At 41.5% G+C, this 27,168-nt stretch overlaps 1 protein-coding gene across 12 annotated transcripts in view; it reads left to right on the forward strand.

Annotated features, from left to right (window-relative positions):
* The window catches only part of KCNH7 (potassium voltage-gated channel subfamily H member 7), a 256,126-nt gene that overhangs the window by 198,638 nt on the left and 30,320 nt on the right, over positions 1–27,168 (forward strand). For all 12 annotated transcript variants that reach the window (XM_083577003.1, XM_083576998.1, XM_083577002.1 and 9 more), the window contains 3 exons: positions 3,212–3,637; positions 12,213–12,612; positions 22,216–22,415. In XM_083577003.1, the coding sequence (XP_083433129.1) occupies positions 3,212–3,637; positions 12,213–12,612; positions 22,216–22,415 (1,026 nt within the window). The remainder of the gene's footprint in view (positions 1–3,211; positions 3,638–12,212; positions 12,613–22,215; positions 22,416–27,168) is intronic.

Genomic DNA, 27,168 nt, shown 5'->3' on the forward strand with positions numbered 1-27,168 from the left:
GAGGCATCCAATGTCTGCTTTCCCTCTTCAGGGGCAGACCTGTGTCTCTGCCCTCGGAGAGGGTGCTCCAGGGCTCATGGGCACTCTCCACAGGACCATCGGATTACAGGACTAGTCTCAGAACTGCTGGTGAAATATAAGGGATCCTGGGTTACAAAGCAGTGGGCCGTTCCTTGGCTTTGCCAACATATCATTTCTTCACCTGTATATGATTAGGCTTCACTCTGTCCTTCTTCAGAGCTGTTCCACGTGACCCATGCAAACACGAAAACATCACATCCACATCAGTTCCTGCATGTTTTTTAGCATTGATGCTACAGGTAGCGATGGCATGGGAAGAACTGCTGCAACAAGCACCTGGCAGTGCCACAAAGAAAAATAGTTGTGTGGCTGCTAATTAGGTGTGCACAATGCTGCGCTCATTGGCTTTCTCTGCGTGCCACTACAGGGCTCCCCAAAGTGTGCATTTGGAGAGGCATTTAGAAATCATCTGCATCTGCTCATAATCCAGGAAGGTTCATGCGACAGCATCAGAGGTGGTTGTGCAATCTGGTTGTTAGATATTCTTCCTCAAAATTCACTACAGAATGCAACTCTGGCCGCTGCTGGCCAACTCAGAAATACAAGAGGGGTTGTGAAAGATGTTTCAGGGTTTCTTTCCATGGGCACACACTCCATCATCTTGTCAGTCTTCTGAATCACTTTTCTAAATAGCTGAACAGGATTTTTGAAACTTCACACCGTTCTGTGCCTATCTTTGAATCCATGAATGAATAGGTTCCTACTGATTACTACGACAGTGGGCCTCTAATTCAGTGACAGAAGCCATAAGCAAAAAGATGCTTCCAGCCCCTATACAATACAATGCAAATCTTTATTACGGTCATAGGCCAGCATAAAAGGGTGGGATACAGTCATTTAAAACCTGAAAAGCTAAAAGGTATTAAAACAGAAGGTGAAGTCTATAAGAATTGTAAAGAAGCTAAAAGAAGGGATAGGAGCATTGGGCAGGTGTGGAAGATCATAAAAGGTTGCTATATAAAAGACTTTATTAATTTACAGAGCACTCTGATATGTTCATTAAATCTAGTTTGTGGCACAGGTCATCCTCCGACGAATTTGAGCGCTGGTGTGCAGAATCTAGCCACACTGTATGTTGTAGCAGGATTGGTATCTGAGAGCAGCCGGGAGGTATAGAACTGCCCTGTGCGCCCTGAGTACCCAAATTATTTGATGCCAAGCCAAAAGCACAACTTCTCTATGGTGTCCAGTTGGGTTCCTTTTCCAGTTTTGCACCACTAGAGCTTCCAACCCCTAGTGAGCTAGTTTCTGCCACACTTGCCAGTCCTATGAGGCCTCATTGGCTTCAGTGGCACAAATGACTATGTGTGCAGATCAAGAAAGAGAAGCTACATGACTGGGCAATGAACTGGGTTGGGTTTATTACAAAGAAAGGAATATTCAGCTCCCTGAACTTGTTTTGTTATGTTCATCCATAGGAGTGGGGTGTGAGTCCCTGGATTAGTTGTTGGTAAGTTTAGTAGCAGCGGGGACAACAGATCAGAAGTGAAAGGTTCCTGGAGAGAGGGAGGAGCCTAAATACTCACCTCTCTTTGAGCTTTCAGACAGTGGTACACATGGGAAAGGAGTGGCTCCAGGTGCAGCAAAAAGGCTGCGATTCAGCTTTTTATATGAACCAGTGCAGCCAGCCTCCATTAGTTAAGTGCAAAGGAATAAATAATAGATTTATCCCGGCACCCTTGCCCATGTTGCTTAATGGCTGCTTAGAAGCAATTTATAATCTCTGTAGAACGTAATCATTCCCTACTGTGCTGTTCAGAAGAAAAGTGTGGTTATTAACCCATGGTGTCCTCCCAGTTTTTCACAGTATGCACTTTTGTTCAACCAATGATGCTGTCTACGTGATTAAGGAGAGGGTGTGAGGTTTGTGTGTTTTTAAGTTAAATTAAAGGAGGTTCACTTTTTTTAAAAGGAGCCCAAGTTCTGTTTGCTAAAGCACTTTAATCTGAAATCTTAATCTACAGGTATATATCTACATCTATCTAGAGCTAAATCTGTATCTATCTCTCAATAGATAGATATGAGTTATTGAGACCAAAGCAAAATGGAAGACTGTGCCATACAGCCTACTCAAAACCTGTTGTATTTCCTATTGAATAACTATCTCTAGCCTTTCCATATTTTTCAAGTTTATACCTTCTGTAAATATATGTTGAAATGTGTATACAGTGGTACCTCGGATTACATGCGCTTCAGGTTACATACGCTTCAGGTTACAGACTCTGCTAACCCAGAAATAGTGCTTCAGGTTAAGAACTTTGCTTCAGGCTAAGAACAGAAATCGGGCTCCGACGGCGCAGCAGCAGCAGGAGGCCCCATTAGCTAAAGTGGTGCTTCAGATTAAGAACAGTTTCAGGTTAAGTACAGACCTCCGGAATGAATTAAGTACTTAATCCGAGGTACCACTGTATATATCAAATCCACACAGACTGTGTTCCAGTGCTCCATACTTCAAATTTCCATTGCTGGCTGTGTGTCCCATGAACCTTAACAAGCATGAAATGTTTTCTGCAGAAGTGGGAGAGAACCCTGCTCTCAAATGCAGAGCTTCCTCATGGTTTGGCAAACATAATGTGCCATTTAAGGTGCTTGATAATAAATCTCTCTCTCTCTCATGCGCACACACACACACACACACACACACACACGTATGTATGTATGTATCTTCCAGCACATAGTTTTTCTTTCTAGTATAGGATCTTAATCCAGTGAATCACACATGCACATACTTATCACATAATGAATCTCTGCAATACCTAGGTTTGGGAATACATGAAAGCTTCCAATAAATCAAAATATCCCATGGGAAAGGAGACTGAATCCAAGCTGGTTCAGGGGGTTTCCCATTCACCAATCTGGAAGGTACCAAGAAAACAGTTCATAGATTGAGAAATGTTTTTGCAGGATAAAAACATGGGGATCTGGGGTTGTATCTCTTCACTGCATGAACAGAGATCCACTTGCACAATGGAACTTCGAATCCTGGCTTTAAAAAACAATGTCATTTGGATATATGCTTTCTATTCTAGATAACTTATCCTTTATACAGTGGGCCCCTCGTTTCCCCCCTTTATGCTCTAAACAGTTCACCCTTACACAGTGTGTTTCCTTTTTCTTTCTATCTCCCTAGGTTCTATCCTTGGGAGCAGATGTTCTGCCAGAATATAAACTCCAAACGCCTCGCATCAACAAGTTTACTATATTGCACTACAGTCCTTTCAAAGCAGTCTGGGACTGGCTGATTTTACTGCTGGTGATCTACACGGCCATTTTCACCCCTTACTCTGCAGCCTTCCTCCTCAACGACAGCGAAGAACAGAAGAGGCGGGTGTGTGGCTATTCGTGCAACCCACTAAGCATGGTAGACTTAATTGTGGATATCATGTTTATCATTGACATTGTCATAAACTTCCGAACAACATATGTGAACCAGAATGAAGAAGTGGTAAGTGACCCAGCAAGAATAGCAATCCACTACTTCAAAGGCTGGTTCCTAATTGACATGGTTGCTGCAATACCTTTTGACCTGCTGATATTTGGATCTGGCTCTGATGAGGTAAGCTCACTATAACTAGAATCTGTCTATTAAGAGTTTACATGATCACCAACTTTGTGCATACATCATGTTTTCTAACAGTTAAAAGTTGGATATATTTTATATCTGCTTTGAGATAGCTGAAATAAGACTACAGGTGTGAGATGGAGGATGGGGGAATAAACCTTGTTTGTCCATTAAGTTAACTGGGTGACCTTGGGCCGGTTACTGTCTCTCAGCCTAACTCACTGGACCTGTCACACTTTCTCAGCCTAACCAACGTCACAGAATTATTGCAAAGATAAAAGGGGATATAACACATTTATGTTTGTCACCCTGATCTCAGAGGAAGGGTGAGTTGAAAGTGTGATAAATAAATAAACTATATCAGCTCACACATATCCATGCCTATAATTCTTGAAGAATTGCATGTTATAATGCCCTGGCCATATTAAATAGGTAGTGAGAGATCTTTGGTGATGGCCTGGATTTCACCTTTTATTGCAGCTTTTTATTTCTTGTGCTCTTGACCTTAATATTTCTGTGACAATCCCTTTATACCAAGAATGGTAGCACATGTAAAATGTCCATGGTGCAATATCTTTCGCTAATGATCATTCTCAGTCATGGAGATGTCTTTTAAAAAGAAATAGATTTTCCCATTATCTCAAGGCCTATCCAGTAACAAGACCCCTGCTAACAACGCTGTCAACCATCCTTTTTTTATGAAATGGCATCATTTTCAAAAGCATCACTAGGCATGCTCCTCCAAGGCTTAGAAATTCTTGACTTCCAGCTGGGTGATAATAATCAAAAGGTTGCATGTCATAATGCATACCAGTTCTGCTTATATGTTAATTAGTTCAGCTAGGTAAACCGATCCAAATAATATATGTCACTGTGATGACCTTAATTTAGCCTCACTTAAAAGCAATGGGTTTGGTAGCACCATTTGGGCATCACAGCCTGAAGATTTGTTAAAATAGAATGCTTATGGCAAAGTTGTTACTGAACGTCTCCAAGCAATATTGTTATTTCCTTACATATGTGACATATCTTAAAGACAAAAATCATCTCTGAGCATTCACTTCACTCACACAAATGTCATCATGCAGAGGGGTGCCACCGTGGAAAAGGCCCTTCCCTATGGTCACTTTAAGATGGTCCCCTGGAGGGTGTGGCACAACCCAAAGGACCTTATCAGCAAATCTTGGTGACCAGGCAAGTCAGTTTGGAAGGAGACACTTCCTCAAGTAACCCGGCCCCAAGTTGTCTTGAAATTTATTGGATAATTGTAAAACTTTAAACCTAGTCTGGTTGCAAATTTGCAGGGTGTGTGTGCTCAAATGCCTCGTGGGCACAAGGGAAGACATCAAGGGCACCATTGTGCTCACGGGCACCTTGTTGGTGACCCATTTTGCAGGGTTTAGCTCTGCAGGGGAAGATCAATCACAACATTGGGATAGCTGGCATAGAAGAAGTCTGGCCATCATTGTGGCTTTTGTCACTGAGAACCCCCTGATCAGCTTCCAGGGGACCCCAAAATGTTTCTCAGGAGATAGTATGAAAACCCCTTTAAAAACAAGTAACTTTCTTCTGCATGTTTACAAAATTGTAGAACAGTAAAGAAAGAGAATAAATGAGAATAAATTATGTGGAAGAAGCAAAACTGCCTGGGCGGAAGCAAAAGTCTGACAATCAGGTTAAAAATAAAGTTTTTTCAATATCAGAAAGAAAACAGTTTTGGTCCATGTTTGTTTTGTTAATTAGAATGCATTCATCCAAACAGCTGAATACCTATGGAATACCTCCCTAAGTGCAGCTCCACAATCAGACAGACTAATGCATCATAATACATTCGCTAGTCTGCTTCATCAGGCCCTAGCATATACCTGCCCTTCAGCTAAAGAGCCACTAATCATAAATCAATTTAGCACCAGGGTTCTGGAAATGGAAGGCTGAAATACTATTAGCATTACTGAAGGATTCAGTAATCAAAACTGAGAAACAGATATCCTTGGGGAGCTGCTGTAGCTCTGAACCGGCTCCTCTATGCCTTCCTTATTACCCAGATGAATGCCAGAGCAGGGCTTCTGTCAGTCAATCATTCCCAATACTCAGATGCACCAGAATTCCCTGCCCTCAGAAGGAGACACACCAAGGAGAGTGACCCTGCTGGATCAGCCCAAGTCCAGCATCCTCTTCTCACAGTGGCCAGCTAGATGCCTCAAGAAGCTCACAAGCTGGACCTGAGTGCAATAGCCCTGTCCCTATTTGTGATCCCTGCTCAACCACCAAATGCATCCATATGCATAGCACACATCCATATGCATAGCACACATATCTCTGTCCTCCAGCATTGCCGCCTGAGGCAGCCCCCTCACACTACCTAATGGAGAGCTAGCCCTGGGTATCTACAAGCTGTGTGTGCATGAGGTCTAACTGGAAAGAGCCTATGCACATACAACTTTTATATGTGAAGACTCTGTTCAGAGAAAGCTTTGGATGAATGCAGAGAAGTCAGAAATGGGGACTGTAGACATTTGTATTCTCTTCTGACATGCATAAACAAAATAGTGTTCACGGAATGTTGCACAGGTCTCTCTCTTGCATTGCAAATACAGTGGTACCTCGGTTTACAAACTTCATCCGTTCCAGAAGTCCTTTCTTAAACCGAAACCGTTCTTAAACCGAGGCGCGCTTTCCCTAATGAGGCCTCCTGCCACCGGTGCCCTCCCACCATTCAGATTCTGTTCTTGGACCTAGGTAAAGTTCTCAAACTGGGACACTACTTCCAGTTTTGTAGAGTTTGTAAACCAAATCGTTCTCAAACCAGACTGTTCTTAAACCGAGGTACCACTGGACTTATAACCCACTCTTCAGTCCAGAGACTTTCAGAACAGTTTTCATAAGAAGCTCTTTTACTTCATCAGATCCTTGATCCATCAAACTACTGGCAGTGGTTTTCCAGGGCTTTTGACATTCCCAGTTCAATCAGGAACATTGCAGATGTAGAGCAGATGATCTGCCACTGATCTGCAGTTTAAAATTTAAAGGCACAAAATGTTTTTGCATAGCCTCATTTGTGCTGTTGACACAACATTAATAAAATAGATTGAACTCTTTAAAAAAAAAAGTTGGAAAGGGTTTATGGTAAAGCGCCCGACAAATAAAAAGTTCTCTGTCCAGCACCAAAAATCCCCATCAGTGTCAGCATCAGACAAGATTCCCATGAGGAAGTTTTCCACTACTAGGACACAATAGAAGACTCTTTCCCTGGTCAACTCTATCTCACTTCAGAAAATGAGAAAACTCGAGTAAGGGTCTCCAGGGTTGACATTAAAACTCTAGAAGATAGAAAGGGAGGTGTGGAGGCAGACATAAACTAGCAATACTAAAATAAGTATTCCGAGAACCTAATTGTGATCAAGTGCTTGATAAAGGTGGGTCTATTTTGAGCTGAATCAAGTGTGATGCTTTGATCACTATAATCTAATGATGGATTTGGGGCACTTCAAAACACGCCTCACTCATGAAGGATAAATTTTATCCCGACAAGTTGAGCACACAACACAAAGATTTCAAAGTGATAAGAGGATTTTTCAGCACTAGAATAAGACCACAGTTCCTGAAATGGAATTACTTGGTATAGACATAGTTTGCTTTGAATGTCATTTTCCTTTGCTAATCCTAAAGATGGCAAAGAGTGAGAAATTGATATTTAGTTATGTAGCAGAATATTTTTATTTCCAAAGTAAATAAATGTCTCTATTTTCTGGAAGAAAATTAGAAGTCAAAATTTGATTTAACTGAGACCGAGGACAACTTTATTAAGCATTGAAGAATATTAAAAGGGAGCTTAACTTGGGCTGGTATTACAACCTCTGTGGGCAAATAGGACACCATCATGAGTCTCTGTCTTATTCCTATAGAGGCAATCCCAGCCTGGCTTAAGAGCATGGAGGGGAACTGTGCATTTCCTATTACCCCAAACACTATTATTCCAAATTCTAAATAGCCCAACCCTACTTTTCACCTCTTACTGACAAAAACCCAGGTTGAGGGAGCCTAACTAGTCACAAGAGGACTAGAGTTCTTTTGTAACACAGTCTACTGCAATATCTTGAGAGACTACAGGGGGTGGGTGTTGGGTCGCACCCATAAACACATTAAAATATTATGGGTGCAAAAGGGCCCTAACACTCCCCAAGAACTCCTGCATGTGAGGGGGACCTTGGGCCATGAAACAACTTTAAGGTCTTTGGCCACGTCTGCTCTATATGTGACCAAAAGTGCACTTTAAAAAATTACCACTGAAATTAATGTAAATGTTAATACTTCACGCACAGTATCTTAGTAGTGCTTATTACCATCCTAGAAGGTGGCTGTGCTGTATTTGGGCATAGTGAATCGACACAGTTAATTCAACAGTCAAGCTTAAATAGGCAACCTGGTGGTCTAGTGGTATTCCTACACTGTGTGTAGTGGAGCTGCCTAGGCCAAAGATGTAGAACCTGCTGGACTATATTATTATTATTATTATTATTATTATTATTATTATTATTATTATCTTATACCCCAAGGGACGCAGGTGGCGCTGTGGGTTAAACCACAGAGTATAGGGCTTGCCGATCAGAAGGTCGGCGGTTTGAATCCCCGCGACGGGATGAGCTCCCGTTGCTCGGTCCCTGCTCCTGCCAGCCTAGAGTGCAAGTAGATAAATAGGTACCGCTCCAGCAGGAAGGTAAATGGTGTTTCCGTGCACTGCTCTGGTTCGCCAGAAGCAGCTTAGTCCTGCTGGCCACATGACCCGGAAGCTGTACGCCGGCTCCCTCGGCCAATAAAGCGAGATGAGCACCGCAACCCCAGAGTCGGTCATGACTGGACCTAATGGTCAGGGGTCCTTTTACCCTTTACCTTTACTTTACCCACCTTTACCCCACCCATCTGGTTGGGCCTCCCCAGCCACTCTGGGTGGCTCCCAACAGAATATTAAAAACACGACTACAACAAAGACTACAAAGAGAAGGGAGTTGGAATCCAACAGTATCTGGCGGGGCACAGCTTCCGTATCACTGGCCCCAATCCCATGGTCCCCTGCTGATGTTATGACCTACAACTCCAGTCACCTATGATCATTGGGCATGCTGGCTGGGCTGAGGGCAGCCAAAGTCCGAAACACTCAGAGGGCATTACATTAGAGAAAGCTAGCCTAGACCACCTAGCGAGTTTGTTGCAAATACAAGATTTGACCTAGGGGTGTCCTAATTCACAGCTGACATGCTTATTGATTAAACTACAACTTTCCCCCTCACAAGCAAACCCATGAGAGGGACTATGAGGAACCGGTTCCAGCTTTTCGGAGATAACCACTGGGATATCTCTAGATTTATGCTGCAGGGATAGATAGGAACTCTTTCCACGCGCTGAGTTTGTCTTCTTTTGGCTGAAGGGTCAGCGTTTTCATTCCACCCTCCTTTGTAGGGTAACACAATTTGTTCACCTTTTTTTTTTTTTACTTCTCCTTGTCAAAATTATCTTGGTGTTTACTCTGTGAATGGCAGTTCTCCTATAGTCAAGCATGTTGCCTTGGTGGGGGGGTGGGGGGAGGCCTAGAATAAATATGGCAGTGTTCATAGCTAGACCACACTTTTCAAATACACCCACAGCGGATGTTGATGGCTGTGCCAGCTTCTTAATGCGTTGGCACTGCCATTATGTAGTAATGACACAGTTAGCTGCTATTACTGAGCTATCACATTGTGCTGTTGCAGGAAGGAAGTTGAAAATTTAGCATAAATAGAATATGTTGTTTTCAACAAACATGGCCCGTGGAATACTTCTCTCTCTCCCACTCCCCCTTATTGCAAGGCTAAGATTATTGAGTTCTAAATTCAGCAACACATAAAATATATAAAGGTTTATTCAAACTTTTAACATGGTACTTAGTGGAAACTAGTAGGCTGATTTCTCCCACTAGAACCTTAAATGTTTTCGGTTGTTAAACATCATGTATTATGCATGCTTTCTGGAAATAAAAAGAGGTGGTGGTGGTGATGGGGGAGAATATATGCAAACTTTGCATCATTATTGACTTTCTCCATTAATATTACACATCCCGCCTAAGTAGATTTGAAGGGCAGAGGGAGCTCCTGCGGTCACTATTTATAGTGTTGCATAATGTTCAGCATTATAGGGTTAATAATGGATAAGGCTCTGTGACTGACGACAGTAGAATTAGAAAGTGGTGCAGATATGTAATTTGAATCCTATAAGGTTGCCATATTTCAAAAAGTGAAAAGTTATTAAGCTTTCTTTTGGGGGGGGTGAGGGGGCAAAATTGTTGAGCTTTAGTTTTAGGAAATTTGCCAAAAAATCAACACTTCCGACATGGGTTGCCATATGCCTGAGTTTCCCAGGACATTTTTCGTGATTTTTGGAAATTCCGCCTGGACACTATTTTCAACGTCTGGGCAATTCTGGATGTATGGCAACCTATGTAAATCATTGGATAGACTGACAGAAAAACAGGGGATGGATGCTGGGCTCACCTCTACTTATTTCCCAGGGGGCAGACTCAAGCGAGGCCCATTGGCCGGTTGAGCCTACCCCCTGGGGAATGCTTGGACCCAGGTCCACCTGCCATAGACCAATCTGCAGGCAGGCCTGCAGTCCTTCCCAGCCAGCTGCCAGATCTAGGACCAGGCCTGTGGCCAGGTCACAATGCCCTCTGACCATTTAAGGTAAGCAAATTTTCTCCCTGGTCAGCTTGAACTGCACAAGTACTGCCCAGCTGGATCTGGTCTAACACTGAGTTCCTAACACTGGTCAGACAGTGATGTGAGCATTCATATAACATCCCCCCCATTGAATCCAATGAAGCTTAAGAGTGCTTCAGCACCTTTGATGGGGAGGGCTGTTGTTCAGTGATAGGGCACAATCTTTGCTTGCAAAAAAAGCCCACATTCAGCCCTTGGCACTTGCAAGTTGGACTGGGAAAGACACACATCTGAAACCCTCGAGAGCTTGGTGCTTGTCGGTATAGAGACACCTGGATAAAGTAGGTAATGCTGCTTCCCATGTGCTTAGCATGGATACAACCAGAAGCTTATAATCTGCATTGAGGGATCTTTGGAGAAAGCAGCTGAAAAGTCTTGAAGGAGTGGGGGACAGTAGCTCATACACCTCTGGCTTGCAGGTTTATAATACAATGGTACCTTGGTTCTCGAACAGCTTAGTTGATGAACAAATTGGCACCCGAACACCGAAAAGTGCTCTGGTTTTCGAACGTTTTTCAGAAGCCAAATGTCCATTGTAGTTTCAACTTGCGTGCAGGAAGCTCCTTCAGCCAATCGGAAGCTGCGCCATGGTTTTCGAACAGTTTCGGGAGTTGAACGGACTTCCGGAGCGGATTCAGTTCAAGAACCAAGGCTCCACTGTATGTTATTGAAAATGAGATTGGTTTGCTGTTGTTATGTGTAGACACAGATGTTAATAACTGAGAAGACTTAAAGAACTCTGCAGTGGTTTATCCTGCTTAGTTTTAAACCGCTAAATTAGGTTAGCTTTTTAACACTCTTTTTGTATGGATCTATTTTCTGTATTTATAATTGACATTATGATTATTCAACATTGTTCTTAAAATATATACAGTTCTCTTTATTGTTGTTCGTTTGGCATGCTGAGCACCACTTGGAGCACCATTGTGGGAAAGTAGCATATGATTATGATTTCAATGTGCCCAATGCGCCTTTGGGTGTGCATTGCTCAGCAATCAGCATCCTCTCCTCCAATGTCACATGGCAAACCATTAAAAAAGAAGAAGAAGGGAGATTCAAAGGCTGTTTGTGTACAGTGGGGAAACAGCTGTCTGAAGATGCAAATGTCATACACTATTCTATGGTCTGAATGCATGTGATCAGTCAACTTTGCTGGCAATCTGTAGTCTCTCGTCACTTCCTGGATAGGAGGCTTCCTAGGAATTTTATGCACACTGCCCTGAGCTATACTGAAAAAAACATTAAATAATAAATGGCATTGCAATTCTGTACATGTCTGCTTAGAACTAAGACACACCCTTAACACACCCATGGGGGTTGCCTGAAGTAGCTCATCTAATCCCAACTTGCGTCTCCTAATTTCTGTGAAGAAATCCTCGTAGTGGGAAATTCCTTTATTTATTTCTAAATCTATATAGTGTAGAGCCTCGGTTTTTGAGCATCTCAGAAGCCGAACAATTTGGAACCCGAACGCTGGAAACCTGGAAGAGAATGCTTCCATTTTCAAACATGCCTCAGAAGTCAAACAGCTTCTGAGGCGCATTTCTCCATTTTTCTCAATGGAATTTGCTGATCGCCCATTACGCCTCAGTTGTCATACGTTTTGGAAGCCGAATGGTCCTCTGGAATGGATTACGTTTGACAACTGAGGTACCACTGTATTAAAAGTACAAATATTCACTGCTGCAGTCACCTTGGTGGTTTTCCACAGCTTGTTGTGGAATTTGAGAAACCTTTCGCTGTTCTTAAATTGCATTATTATTATTATTATTATTATTATTATTATTATTATTATTATTATTATTTTGCTCCTGCAGACAACAACCCTGATTGGCCTTCTGAAGACAGCTAGACTTCTCCGTTTGGTGAGGGTCGCACGGAAACTGGATAGATACTCTGAATACGGTGCTGCTGTTCTGATGTTACTTATGTGCATATTTGCCCTCATTGCTCACTGGCTGGCTTGCATCTGGTACGCCATTGGGAACGTCGAAAGGGATTACCTGGCTCGTAAAATCGGCTGGTTGGATTCCCTGGGACAGCAACTGGGAAAGCATTATAACCGGAGTGATAGCAGCTCTGGACCATCTATCAAGGACAAATACGTCACAGCACTTTATTTCACCTTCAGCAGCCTGACCAGCGTCGGATTTGGAAATGTGTCTCCAAACACCAACTCAGAGAAAATCTTTTCCATCTGCGTCATGTTGATTGGCTGTAAGTAGGGACCCTTCTGCATTTTTCACTTTCCCCTAACTCCACCCCCCTTACCGGGGAATAGTGAACACTACAGCATTTTCCTATGTTAAATGTGTGTGAGATAAAAGAATTTGGGTAAAGGAAAGAAAGAAAGCCCACTGTATGCAAAGGTCAAGGTAAGGCTTCCTCAGCTCATAGATAAGATTCCCATAGGGAAAGCCTTCTAGCTTGCTTTTCATCTAGCCCACCCCACCACCACCACCACCAAAAAAGAACCACCTGAGCTTATCTGTGTTTAACCCTGCAGCTTGCCTTCAATGTCAGGGCACAGGAGCAAAATGTGTCAAGTTATAATAGATACAGAAATGCCCCTGAATGCAGAATGCATGTCCTTAAGCACTAAACAACCTGAAAATGGCTGGAAATTGGGGTGAATGAATGTGAATTCCAGTTAATATTCATTACTGATAACTTTCATTTTTAGAAATTAAGCACTGCCAAATACCCCTTTATAGTGTCTCTATGGGCTGGGACATATTTAGAATCTATCTTGTAAAGGAGTAGAACAATTTGCATGCTTTGCAACCCTAAGCATGCTTGATGTAAGGCTCCCTGGACTCAGTTGAGTTCTCTCCTTACTAAAGGGTTAGGCAAACTGTGGCCCTCTGGATGTTGCCGGAGTACAACTCCCATCATCCCTGACCACTGGTCATGCTGGTTGGGGTTATGAGCGGAGCTTTTTTTTTCATCCGAAACTCACTGGAACTCAGTTCCGGCACCTCTCAGCCTGCCACCATTGCCATTCTAAGAGAACAGGGGAGGTGTTCATTGTAAGTTCCGGCACCTCTTTTTCTAGAAAAATAGAAGTGGTTATGTGAATTAGAGTCTAATAATATCCACAGGGGGCACGAATCCCACACCCCTGCCCTAGTATGTGTGTTATCCCTCTTTATTTTTCTCTGGAGTATCCCTTGTAAAACCAACCATTTGGAATATCCCGTATGTCTTCCTTTCAGCAACCCAGCTTAAAAATAATTTACCCCAATCAGCTTTGCTCTTTTAGGTGCTGCTTTTAGATGCAATTTTATCCGAAAGCCTCCCTGCCCCTGCCCCCCCCAAACCACTTTAATTAAGGCCGATATCTACTCCTCTGCATTTTCTTCCCTGCTCATTGAGGAGTGCCCTGTACATGTTTGTGCCTGTGGTATATAGGAATGAAGCCTATTCTATTGACAACTTACACTAACCATTTCTTATAAGATGTATGATGGAGCTCTTTTCATGCATTCGTCATGTTCATGGGGCTCCCTAATAGTGGTGCCTGTCGATGCTCAAATGAACATTATTAGCTTGGTGGCAGAGCATGCCACCAGTAAAACTTACACGTTCTCATTGCGCACAAAAGAATATCGGAAAAAAACTTCAGTCTTCAAAAAAAGTCATGTCATTTCCTTATCAGTGGAGGCTGTTGGAGGTGGCAGGGGGCGGGGGGAGCAGTTTCCATGCACCCATGTTCAGCCCACATCTTCAGCGCCTGCATGGGCTGGGTGTCGGAAGCACCTTCTCTGACCTTCCAATCACAGGAACATAGGAACAGCAACACAGCATTCCCGAGGAATAGGTCCTGGTGCTGTGGACTCACATTTGCTCAAGTGAGCACCTCAAATGCAGCAGAGTAACGGAAGCAAAGCTGTGGAGGTTTTGCTGCATACCTAATTTATTTCTTCTAATTAAACAAATAAAAGAACATAACAAACATGTACGAGAGAAACAGCTCTCTCATACTGCCATCTTCTCTCTAGACAGATCAAAGAAAAAACCTCACAGTACTAGGGACGGAAGTCTGGAAAAGTAGCTTCTGCCCCCTCCTTTCTCTCAGACAGAAAGTAAAACAAACATGAGCTGGTGATCCTTGCAATGGGAGGGATGAAAATGCTGACAGGCAGAAGATTGTTAAGTGTCTAAAAACCATGCCATCCTATGGAAACACATTAAGGAGCAGGCTAGATAGGTTTTTGTAGGGAGCAAGTTCCATAACATTGAGGCTGGGCAATCCCCAGGAAGTCCTTATTCTTCGTAACCTTCGAAGGTCACAGGACTCTAAGTTGAGACTCCTCTGACGATCTTAAAACATTTCAGGATTTATATGAGAAGGTTGTCCTTACCTGCTCTGGAGGATAGGACTCAAACCAATGGCTTCAAGCAACCAGTGGTGTCAAGGAGATTTTGACTAAACATACAGAAAAACTTTCTGACAGTAATAGCTGTTCGACAGTGGAACAGTCTCCCTTGGGAGGTTGTGGACTTTCCTTACTTGGAAGGCAGAGTTTGGATGGCCATCTATCATGGATGCTTTAGCTGAGATTCCTGCATTGCAGGGGGTTGGACTAGATGCCCCCAAAGGTCCCTTTCCCACTCTATGATTCTACCTAAAGATACCCAGCTCCCTCTGCACAATATCATTCTTTTCATTGAAATGCCTTAGCAAAAATCTCAGTCCAGCAGAACAACTAGGGCCCACGGGGATTTTAAGATGATATCAAAATCATTTAACCAACTGCTGATGGTGTCCATGTCACTAGGGCATGTGGGGTGGAACCTTTAATTTAAATATATATATCCCAAACATGCAGTGCTTCTCCGTTATATATCTGTGCGGAAAGTAACCACCTTATGGCCCTTTCAAAGAGTTGAGCTTGAGACTGCAAACATTGTTTTAGAAGTTTCATTTTTAAAAATGCTGTTTTTGACAGGGAAGTGTTTTTGCTTGTGTTTCATTCATTTCAAGAATACTTGAAGAATGTGTTGGAAGTTTGGAAGCCTGCAGTCCAAGTGTTAAAGAGGACACACCATTACGGTGCTATGTCTGGTGTACTCTATTTCCTCTCTGTATTCCCTCTGCTCTAGTCATCATACTATTGCTACAGGGAATATTCTAGAAAGATATGAGCCGGGTAAAGTAGGTCAGGCTTGGTTCTCTTGACACTGCTGAGGGAAGGCAGCCTGTGGCACATAGCTGATATCACTTTATTTCTCTTCAGCTCCAACCGTGGCACATATTCAAGCAAATGTGAAAATGTGTGAATTGCTTATGGAGAGCCTTAACTACTTTTCTTTCCATTCTTCCTTGACTTAGAGAAGCTTCTAGTGGCTTCTGTGGCAGCGTAATCCATGAAGGGCTATTAGATGGGGTCCACTCTGAAAGTAGAGTGTGTGATTTGACAGGACAATTAATTGTCAATTAAAATCCTCAAAAGAATAAAAAATGGAAAAGGAAATCTATCACTGCAGTCACCTCAGGACCTAGGCTGGATCTAGACACATCGAAGGGAAGCGTTTCAGTTAAATGCGTTGTAAATTTAAACAGAGAAAACAGGTAGAGGAAAACGGGGCTCCACAGCACCGTCTGTGATATGATATATCACATATACAACACATAAAAATCACTTTTTCTTTACCTATCTAGCTGAGTCCTAAGTCTCTTAGAGCTCCTGAACTTTTTGTAAAACTTAGGCTGGAACTGCTCCAGACTGCGGTAAACTGGGAAACATAAAACATGGGCTAGATTCCTTTAAGATCACAGGGATCTCTTCTAAGTGGGCATTTGCTTCATACCAAATGGAATCATGTTTTCTTCCCACATGAAACCCCCTTCAGGCTTTCTCTTGAAGGCTGTCAAGGTGAGAGAAATGTGAGGCAAATAACAAGAGGCTGCACAAACAGGTGTGCAGAAATAATGAAAAACACATTGATGCACCTATATATCTAAGTCCTATTGTGCTATAAGCAGCAATGTTTATTTTTTAAAAAAACTCGATTAGTTCCATTTTATATGATCATACTACCAGGGGTGGAATTCGAACCCGAGAAGAAGGAGTGAGGCACCCAACTCCTTATATCAAACTGTGCCTCCTAAGAGACCATAATTCCACATTAAGCATGCAGTCTAATGAAAACCAAACAAACGTATAATCACACACACAAAACACCTGAAGTGTTCTGGAGTCTGCTGCAGATAAGTGTGTGTGATATTAGATTTAGATACATAGCTGAGTCATACCCAGACCCACTGAAATAAATACATTTAACTAAGTCAAGTCTGTTGATTGTAATGGGTCTAATCAGTATGACTAAAGTGTGATATCACCAACAACATTTCAATTCAAACAGATTTTTAAAATAAACTCTGTTAGTTTTGTAAATATTTCCATTGTGTCTCTTAAATGATAACAAGTTAAATGATAAATACTTAGGGTTGCCATATTTCAAACAGTGAAAATCCAGACAGAAAAGTTGTTGAGCTTTCTTCTGGCAAAGTTGTTGAGATTGCCCAAAGTTGTTGGGAAATCGGCAAAAACAGCACTGCCTACATGGGCTGCCATACATCCGGATTTTCCCAGACATTTTGCTGATTTCCACCTGGACACTGCTGCCAACTGCAGTATTCCAAATATGTCTGGGAAATTCCAGACATATGGCAACTCTTAAATACTGAGACCCCCACAATAATGTCTAGGTAGGGTGGGCCTACCCTTTAAAATAACTGATAGGCCAGAACTGCCCTTCCCTTCCCTTCAATTCCAGCTCTCCACTCAATATATAATTAAGAATAAAACAGATTTCTGTATGCTAATTCCTTTTTTTAAAAAAGATATTTATTGAGATTTTACAAAAACATAAGTTTACAAAATAGAAAAAAGTCATATAGAAAGAAAAAGATACAAAAAAGAGAACATACAAAAATACATAAAAAAGAAGAAAGAAGAATAAAAATACGAAATACAAAAAACAAATAGATAAAAAAGAATTAAAAACAAATCCGTTTTTTGTAACTTTAAACTCATTAGCTTGTTTCCTTGGCCTCCTCACACCTCCCCTTTTTGTATTCCCATTTAAATAATCAAATCAGCAAATCCTTACCCTCTTTCGTTTATCTTAACTCTATATCTTAACATATTATAACTCTATATTTTCATCCATTATCAATTCATTTTTGCATATTCTTATTAACTTTGTTGCTAATGCCACTTATTTTCAGTCCAACATCATTTTAACACTCGTTAATTTTACAGTGTTTCTGCAGATAGTCTTTAAATTTCTTCCAGTCTTCTTCCACCAACTCTTCTCCCAGGTCTTGGATTCTGCCAGTCATTTCCGCCAATTCCATATAATCCATCACCTTCATCTGCCACTCTTCCAGGGTGGGTAACTCTTGTGTCTTCCAATACTTTGCAATAAGTATTCTTGCTGCTGTTGTTGCATACATAAAGAAAGTTCTATCCTTCTTTGGCACCAATTGGCCGACTATGCCCAGGAGAAAGGCCTCTGGTTTCTTCAGGAAGGTATATTTAAATACCTTTTTCATTTCATTATATATCATCTCCCAGAAAGCCTTAATCTTTGGGCACGTCCACCAAAGGTGAAAGAATGTACCTTCATTTTCTTTACATTTCCAACATTTATTATCGGGCAAATGATATATTTTTGCAAGCTTGACTGGTGTCATGTACCACCTGTAAATCATTTTCATAATATTCTCTCTTAAGGCATTACATGCCGTAAATTTCATACCGGTGGTCCACAACTGTTCCCAGTCAGCAAACATAATGTTGTGACCAATATCTTGTGCCCATTTGATCATAGCAGATTTAACCGTTTCATCCTGCGTATTCCATTTTAACAGCAAGTTATACATTCTTGAAAGTATCTTAGTTTTGGGATCTAACAGTTCTGTTTCCAATTTTGATTTTTCCACCTGGAAGCCAATTTTTTTTTCTGTATGCTAATTCCATTTACCCATCATGTTTTAAAGGAAATCCTCTTTATTGGTGTAAAGGCTTTGTGCACATGGAATTCCTCTCATTAATTTTGCTTAATTCCTTACTGCAAACTGGATGGTCACATGAATTATCTCTGATTATTTCAAGGAACACCTTCTTCTTTGTGAACATCCAACTACTGTTTAGGCCTTGTAACTGAATCTAATGCATGTTGAGACTAAATTACAGGCTTCAAAGAAGCAGGCCCTTTACTGTAGCAGCCCCACAACTCCCTTCTTCAGGAAATTGGAACGGCTCTCTTTGTGAAGTCAAGTCAAAAAGCTTTATCTTTCCCTTCTGCCCTCAGCAGTGACGATTGTTTATATTAGTAGCAGTTCTCGCAGTAAACAAAAGTGCCATGCGTATGCATGTGGGAATGGAGAAAGGAGTTTGTTTTTTACAGAGAGGAGAGAATAAATAATTTTTCCATTGATTTTCTCGGCTTTCATTCTTGGAGATAATGCTAAGTCTGTCAAATCCACTGCACGAATAAATGACAGATTTGATCGACTGAGCAGACGTCTCTCAAGAACTGATGTGGATAAATGGAAATGATTAGAAGTGGAAACGGATGAGACGAAGCTGCACTTTAGAGAGGCCTAATTAATGAACGTCGGTGCTGAGAAATGAATTGTGTCACAGAGGAAGGGCATGTAAGACAACATGACCCAGGAAGTGGAGCTGGAGGGGAACCGGAGTTTCAAGCTGAGCTGTTTCTGAAGGCAGCACCTGAGGGTGTCCTCTTGCACCCAGCTCTGAACTCATTGCTACCCATTAACAGTACAGTGGTACCTCGGGTTACATATGCTTCAGGTTACATGCGCTTCAGGTTACAGACTTCACTAACCCAGAAATAGTACCTCGGGTTAAGAGCTTTGCTTCAGGATGAGAACAGAAATTGTGCTCCAGTGGCGCGGTGGCAGCAGGAGGCCCCATTAGCTAAAGTGGTGCTTCAGGTTAAGAACAGTTTCAGGTTAAGAACGGACCTCTGGAACAAATTAAGTACTTAACCTGAGGTACCACTGTACAATTCAACATGTGTCTACTTGGGAGTAAAGTCCTGGTGAGTTCAATGGAACTTATTCCCAGGTAAACATGTAAGATTGGGCCCTAAGTTTGTTCAGTCCCCTAAATTCAACATAGCTCAGTCAGTAGAGAATGAGACTTTTAATCTCAGGATTATGGGTTGGACAAAAGATTCCTGTTTTGCAGGGGGCTGGACTAGATGACCCTGAGGGTCCCTTCCAGCTCTGCAATTCATTGGCATGTCAACATGGGTTGACATGTGTCCGGATTTCCCCTTACATTTTTCTGATTTCCGCCTAGATACTGCTTCCGACTGCAGTGTTCTGGATATGTCCAGGAAATTCCGGACAGATGGCAGCCCTCTCAGGTCCTGAGACGGAGAGAGTGAACCATAAAGGTTGAGGATGTTGGTGGCTCTGCTGTCATTTTAGGAGCCACTGGTCTTTTTCCCTTTCTTTTGTAAGAGCTTCTTTAAAAAAATTAAAAAGCATTCGTTTTAGGAATCGGTAATCAAGGTAGAACATTAAAATTCTCATTGAAGTTCTATGGCTTCAGTACATTAAAGGGAGCTTCTTCACAGTAGCCAATCCTCCCCACCCCCACCTTGAAAATAAAAGAACTCTCTGTTCCCTTTGTGTCTAGAAATAAAAGAAATATTAGAATCAAAATGACAATTATAAAATAGTAATACGGCATCTGTTGCTTGTTGGCTTTTTTTTTTTTAATTAAAAGAAAGTACATTGCATTAGCATAAACAATTTTAACCAGAAATTAAATCTGCTAAATTGTATTTGGGGCGGATGGTATAAAGGACACCATAAAATCCCTGTTAGGTCTAAATCAGCCTGACATATAAACCAATCAAACTGAAATAACTGGATTCTAGCCAGCAAGTAGCACTGAAGCGAGTCGAATGCTAAGGTTTGCAGCTTCAGAAAGTTAAGGTCACTTCATACACCTGACGTAATGTGGCAAAATTTTGTGCTGCTGGGTTTAAAATTGCCACCATTTTTACACAAGTTAAAAACTTCTCCTGGCTCAGGGAGAAATACTGAGGGAAGAGTCACCTGTTTAATTTCTGCCAGTCAAGCTGCTGTTAAGGGCAAAGGAAACAAAGTTAGTAAGTAAAAGGTGGTACCCTCCTATAAGCAACATGGCAGTGTTATATCATGGCAGCAGTCTGGAAAGACATACCGTATTTTTCGCACCATAGGACGCAGTTTTTCCGTCTTAAAAACTAAGGGGAAAAGTCTGTGCGTCCTATGGAGCAAATGCAGGGGGGGAGGCAAGCAGGAAAAGCCCCCAAGAGCCACACACAAGCTTCGCACGGCTCTTGCGGGCTTTTCCCCAGGAGGGAGAAGGGACTGACGCGGCCAGTCAGTCCCTTCTCCCTCCTCTAAAAAAGCCTTGTGCAATCTCTCCAGCTGCAGGAGGCTGTGCAAGGCTAAAGAGGAAGCCCGGGCAGCGAGCGCGATCCATCCCGCTCGCTGCCCGGGCTTCCTCTTTAGCCGTTCGCCTCTCCATAATATTTTTTTCCTTGATTTCCCCCTCTAAAAACTAGGTGTGTCCTGTGGTCCGGTGCGTCCAATAGAGCGAAAAATACGGTAACTCACATTACCAGAAAACACTTGTGTTTAAGGCAGCCAAATTAAAACCAACAATGCTTGGCAGTTTGTGAATTACAGTTTCCAAAATAATAATAAAAATAAATCTGCATTGTCCAATTCAGGATGAAATTGTTATTTAATGATTTTTTTAAAGCTTCTTCAAACCGTATGCCACATTCAGTAGACCAATCATATATCCAAAGTGATTGTAAATATGCCTATAATATAGAATCGTAGAGCTGTAGAGCTGGAGGAGACCAACCCCTTTCAGTGTAGGAATCTGCTACTTCATTATTCTTCTTTTCTTCTTTGGCCATCACTCGTAGCCGAGTAAGATTGTCTTCCATAAACACGGTTTTAACAATGAGTCTGTAAGTGACTGTGGAGGCCAATTCTGGATCACACGTCCTTCATACATGACAGACAACCATCCAAACTCTGCTTAAAAACCTCCAAGGAAGGAGAGTCTGCCACCTCTCGTGGGAATCTGTTCCACTTCGAACAAAATTACAAAATACAACATTTGGAGATAACAGTTCTGAATTCCTTGTCTACGTATCGGAGACGTTGATACAGTCATTCTGTTCTATTGACTTGTTTCCCCTAAAACTCTCCATTCCATTCCCTGCTCTTTAACTCTCCATAACCACTTCAACAAGTAGCACAACTGATTCTAAGTTAAGCAGTTTAAGTGAGCCTCCAGATGAGAGTTTATTGTGAAATCAGAGCATTTGATGCACACAAATGTTTTATAGCATCATCCATATGACATGGTTGCCATCAAAATACCAGCTGGTATTTTTAAAAAAAAATTTTTTTTTACATTTAATCTGGATTTCCTTTTTCCGCAGAAAATCCAACGAGTAAAAACAACCCATTGTACATCTGCAGTCATGGCTACAGTTGAAGTTCATTAGCATATATTTTATTTTATTTATTATTCATTTATTAGATCAAAAGATCTCACAGCGGTTCACAAGATATGGACATTTTGCTTTTTTCTTCCAGTTTATAACTTTATTCTAACAAGACTCCTGCCCCCGGCCTCAGACAACAAAGCTCAAGACCTTATAAAATCTAATTTGGGCTTACTGTTAATTTTTTGAAGTTATAACAACCAGTATGGTGATATTATCTAACTGTTTGTTTGTTTGTTTGTTTGATCCCAGCATTAATGTATGCAAGCATTTTTGGAAATGTATCCGCAATAATCCAAAGACTGTATTCAGGGACTGCACGGTATCACATGCAGATGTTGCGTGTAAAAGAGTTTATACGCTTTCATCAAATTCCCAACCCACTGAGGCAGCGGCTTGAAGAATATTTTCAGCATGCATGGACATACACAAATGGCATTGACATGAACATGGTATGTAAATCTGCTTTTGATTGCTAAAAAAATGTACATTGATAATGGTACAGGGAGAGGAATGTGTCTCTTGACTTTTGATGGCCTTAGGGGCCTGTACTGAATACATATTTATTTATTTTTGTTTTTTGGCCCAAGGAGACTTTCTGGTTTCACATTCATGCCATTATACATTTCTGTATAATGCAGTCTCATGTTAAAATCCATTAATTATTCAATTCAGTGTAGTATAAATTCATAGAGCAACCATTTCCACCCTTTTGGGGCAAGTGTAATGGTTTGACAGCATCTGGATTTGCTGTGGAAGCTAGTCTGTAGCATTTCTAACGTAGTTTTACAGAAAACTTGCTTTAGATCCCTCATGCTTTGGATTATATGAGCAATAATACACACACACACACACATACACACACACACTGACCTGTGAAACGAAGCAGTTGCACATAAAATACAAACTGCGACTTCATTGCTGAAAGAGAGGTAGCATAATGTTATATAACTACATAAGAGCCAAATGTATTTTAAGTGGATGTTGAAGAGGACAGTTTCTGTGTCAAGTTGCTCTGACGGATGGGATGCTTAGAGTTCAAAGGACTCTTGGTTTGCAATTGCATGTTTATATCCCTGTTGTTGTTGTTTTACTGAAAAGCAGATTCAAAGACAGCAACCAAAAACCTAAGCGCTATGCAATGAAATCATTTTCTTTGCTGCTGTTCATTTGATCAAAATCACACACATACGTACACCAGTTGCTTTGCAACCCATAGAAAGGCAATATTTTTTCCAGACAAGGAGAAAAAGCAGCTGGGGTGTGTGTGTGTGTGTGCATGTGCAATTTTAAGAGGACAAACTGGAGCAGGAAAAGGGCACAAATTGGATGGGCTTGCATTAAAATGTGAACTAAATGAGTTTCTCCCCCATCTGTTCAAATGAAAACATTTCAGACATGCTGGTTAGGCTTCTGGGATCTTGCTTCAGCTTTTTCCAGGGTATGGTTTGAACAGACACTGAGGTGGGACATGTTGGCAATGACAGCGCTACAAAACTACCATCATTTGTGCACAGCCTGCATGTCTGCCCACAGTTTCATCCAGGGAAATGCAGCCTCTTTGAAGCGAGATGTTTGAAAACCTAAACCAGCTGAAGTCGATGAGAGATGTGCTTCAGGAGGATGTGAAAATCCTTTGGTGCGCCTTCCTTTTGATACATTTATTTCCACTTCTGGTTTAACGCTACAGCACCAATTCGTTCCATTTAAGTCAGAGTCTCAAAGAGACCTTCCCTAATGTCATTAAGCCAGAAGTGGAAAGCATGTTATCAAAAGGAAGTGGTACCAATTAGAATAAAGGTTTGCCCCGCAGTCTCTCTTTTGAATAGTGCCTCCAGCACTGATCCTGCTAAACCCCAGTTAGTTTGTCGAGACTAGTGCTGATAAGCACAGGAAGAAGGACAATCCTTTTATGGCTTTTACGTGTCTGGCATTGAATGCTGAGACTCAGAAAGCCCTCTGTCTAGAAACACCTTAATCCAATTTCCATGGGGATCAATACAATTAAGGGGAGCATTCAGGGCTGGATTCAACTAGATAGTTGCCTACACTGACTAGCCAGTGTGGTGTAGTGGTTAAGAGCGGTAGTCTCGTAATCTGGTGAACCGGGTTCACGTCTCCGCTCCTCCACATGCAGCCGCTGAGTGACCTTGGGCTAGGCACACTTCTTTGAAGTCTCTCAGCCTCACTCACCTCACAGAGTGTTTGTTGTGGGGGAGGAAGGGAAAGGAGAATGTTAGCCGCTTTGAGACTCCTTCGGGTAGTGATAAAGCGGGATATCAAATCCAAACTCCTCCACAATAAGTCCCACTAGCACTACAGGACTTTCCCTCTTCTTCTGCCCCTGCACACCCTCACTCCCTTAAATTGGCTCTGTGGGGTCAAGAGAATGCCCAGAGCAGCGCAGAGTGGGAGAAGGGGGAGATTGTTTCATCAGCCAAGCAGAAATGTTTGCACCAAAAGAGTGCCCTCCTTAGTGGAACTTTGTATTCCACTCTCAACTTCTAGAGGTTGCATCCCAACAAGAGTTGCTCTATACAAGTGTTCTGGATGTTGCTGAACTACAACTCTCACCATCACTGGCCATTGACCATGCTTGGTGGGACTGATGGAAGTAGTCATTCAGCAACATCCAGAGGGCTAAATGTTCCCCATACCTGCTCTAGTTTCCTGAGTCTTTAGCTGTAGCTTGCATGACCCCACCAGAAGCATCTCAGCTTGAATGAATATCAGTCGGAGCCCATGGAATACTGTTGGATAAAGTCATTGAGATACAATTGGTACAGCTGTATCCAGTTGCTTCGTAGGGCATTTAGTGGCAGAAATGCTCCTAATAAAATGTATAATTGGCATTCATTAACAGCACAACATTAGGTGTATCTACTCAGATTTAAGTGCCAGGTAAATTGGTATAAGATTACAGCCTAATAAATGTGAAACCTACCTGGAAATGTGCATTATTTTAAATGATAAGTCTAATACCAACCGGATGGTTGTTCAGCTAAGCTGTGCATGATGTAAGACTTTATATGTTGGAAAGCAGTATTGAATGCAGTTTATTGCAAACAATAAACACAGTTTAGTGGCTTATTTTGTAATATTTTATTTTTAATGTTCTCATTAAATTAAATACATTTAGTTTTAGAACAATAACTAAATGAGTGATCTAAACGGAATACATACGATATATGTATATGTGTATATATATACATGCACACCTTAGTGCAAGAATGCAAGGTTGATATGCCAACTGTCTTTTGTATGCTGTACTTATGAAAGATTTATCTCTTTCTTGTCTGCTTCATACCTAAATACATGGAATAACACCACCCACTGGTAAGAGCAGGAGGTATTTATATCCAATTTAATTCCAGTGTAAAAAAAAAAAAAGATTATCCATGTTAACTGTTGAGTTTCATACTTGTTTTTAATGCTTTCTGTTTCAATTTGTAACATTTTTCTGCATGACAATGTGATGGATACGAAATAAAATAATAATACTATTGGCAAAAACAGACATGGGGCAAAAAACGAACCCAGCACTGAAACGATTTAAACCGAAAACCTTTCTGAAGGTGCCACATTTATTATCCATGGATGTATTATTCACTTATTGACCCCACAGCTCTGAGCACTCTTCTCTGCCCAAAAAAGGTTCCGTGCATATGGTTAGCTATTTTGTAAAAATGTCACATTCAAAGGAAGGTGTCATGCCTATCATTCTGTGCTTTCTTTTGTGTTGGTGCCTTTTCGTTCACACCGCATGCATGCTACTGGCAAGCACCAATGGTTCCCCCTTCCCCACTGCTGTCCCAAGATCAGAACTATGTGCAGACGTCACAGACTCACACAAGCTTTGAGCTGCTTGACCTTGCATGATGGTTAACTAGGAGGGATCCCATTCTCATCCAACTTGCATGCAGAATTCTTGCCAACACCAGTGGGATTTGGAAGACGTGTACGAACATCTAAAGGCAGGCAGCTTGAATACTGTAAGGTTTATTTGGCAAGTTTTAGTTCTGCAAAGTGAACGAACTCAGGTCCAGAGCAGTAACAGTTGCTGCTGTGAAAAACAAATGCATGCATTATTTAATTATATTCCTACTTAATACAGCGAAAGGCCTTTTTTAAAAAAATATATATCTTTGCTTTTAGAACTGTTTTAATACATAGGAAAGCGTACAGGTTATTTTTCACATAAGAAAGAAAATGCTCACATATTTGTAGCTCCTTTCATGAAAACAAATCCTTATGATCCTTATATTGCAAAGAAGGAAACGTCCTTCTGAGCCCTATTTTGAATAACTAATACATAAAAAGAAAATGTGTCATTCTTGTATTGAGATATGATCAGAGTCTAATTAATTTGTTCATTTCTTTCTCTCTACTTCTCCATTTCTTTTGTCATACAATTCAGCTGTGCCACTGATAACATACCAATGTGCAACAGTTGGGTAGAGTGGATTTGGGGCTTACTATAACTGGGATCCAAATGCTGACATAAAAAGAATATAATTTGGTCATTGTCAACACTGCATGCACCAGCAGAAATGTCATTGTGAAAATATTGCTTCTTATGACCAGGGCTATAAAAGCTGAGTAGCCACTGGCATGTAAAATTATGGGCCAGTCAACTGGCATCTGGGATGCTGAAAAGGACAGGAGTTTTCAAATCTTCTGTGTGCTGTTTGTAGAAGTTGGCCATAATCTCCTGCCCTTCCTTATATGCTTTTCCTGAGTTCCTTCCTTACCCATTTCAGTTAACTCTTCCAGTGTCATCTCAAGGCCAGTTGGAGGTGAACCAGCAGCAGAGGCAAAAGTGTCACTCATGCTACCCCTCTGAAATGAGTCAATTATTACAATCAGCCTCTTGCTACATATATAGTCCCTGTTGTTGTGTAAATGCAATTAATATACTTAACAAATTCAGAAATTCTGAATTTATACGATCCTGGAACTTAACCACCCAGCCATGACATTTATTGCAGATGACATGCAGTGGAAAAGGAACACCCTCATTTTCTCTCGAATAATCCCCCTCATTCAGCCTCCCCACCACCACCCCATATCTACCTGCCCTCTCCCCAAGTCCTTCTCTTCCACTCCCCCACCCTTAATCTCCAGCGGGCTAAAACTAACACACACAAACACATCTTGTAAATAGTACATCTAGCCACTTTCTCGACCAAGCATCTGTGCTGGATA

The sequence above is a fragment of the Podarcis filfolensis genome, assembly GCF_964270895.1.
Source record: "Podarcis filfolensis genome assembly, chromosome: 1".
Taxonomy (NCBI): domain Eukaryota; kingdom Metazoa; phylum Chordata; class Lepidosauria; order Squamata; family Lacertidae; genus Podarcis; species Podarcis filfolensis.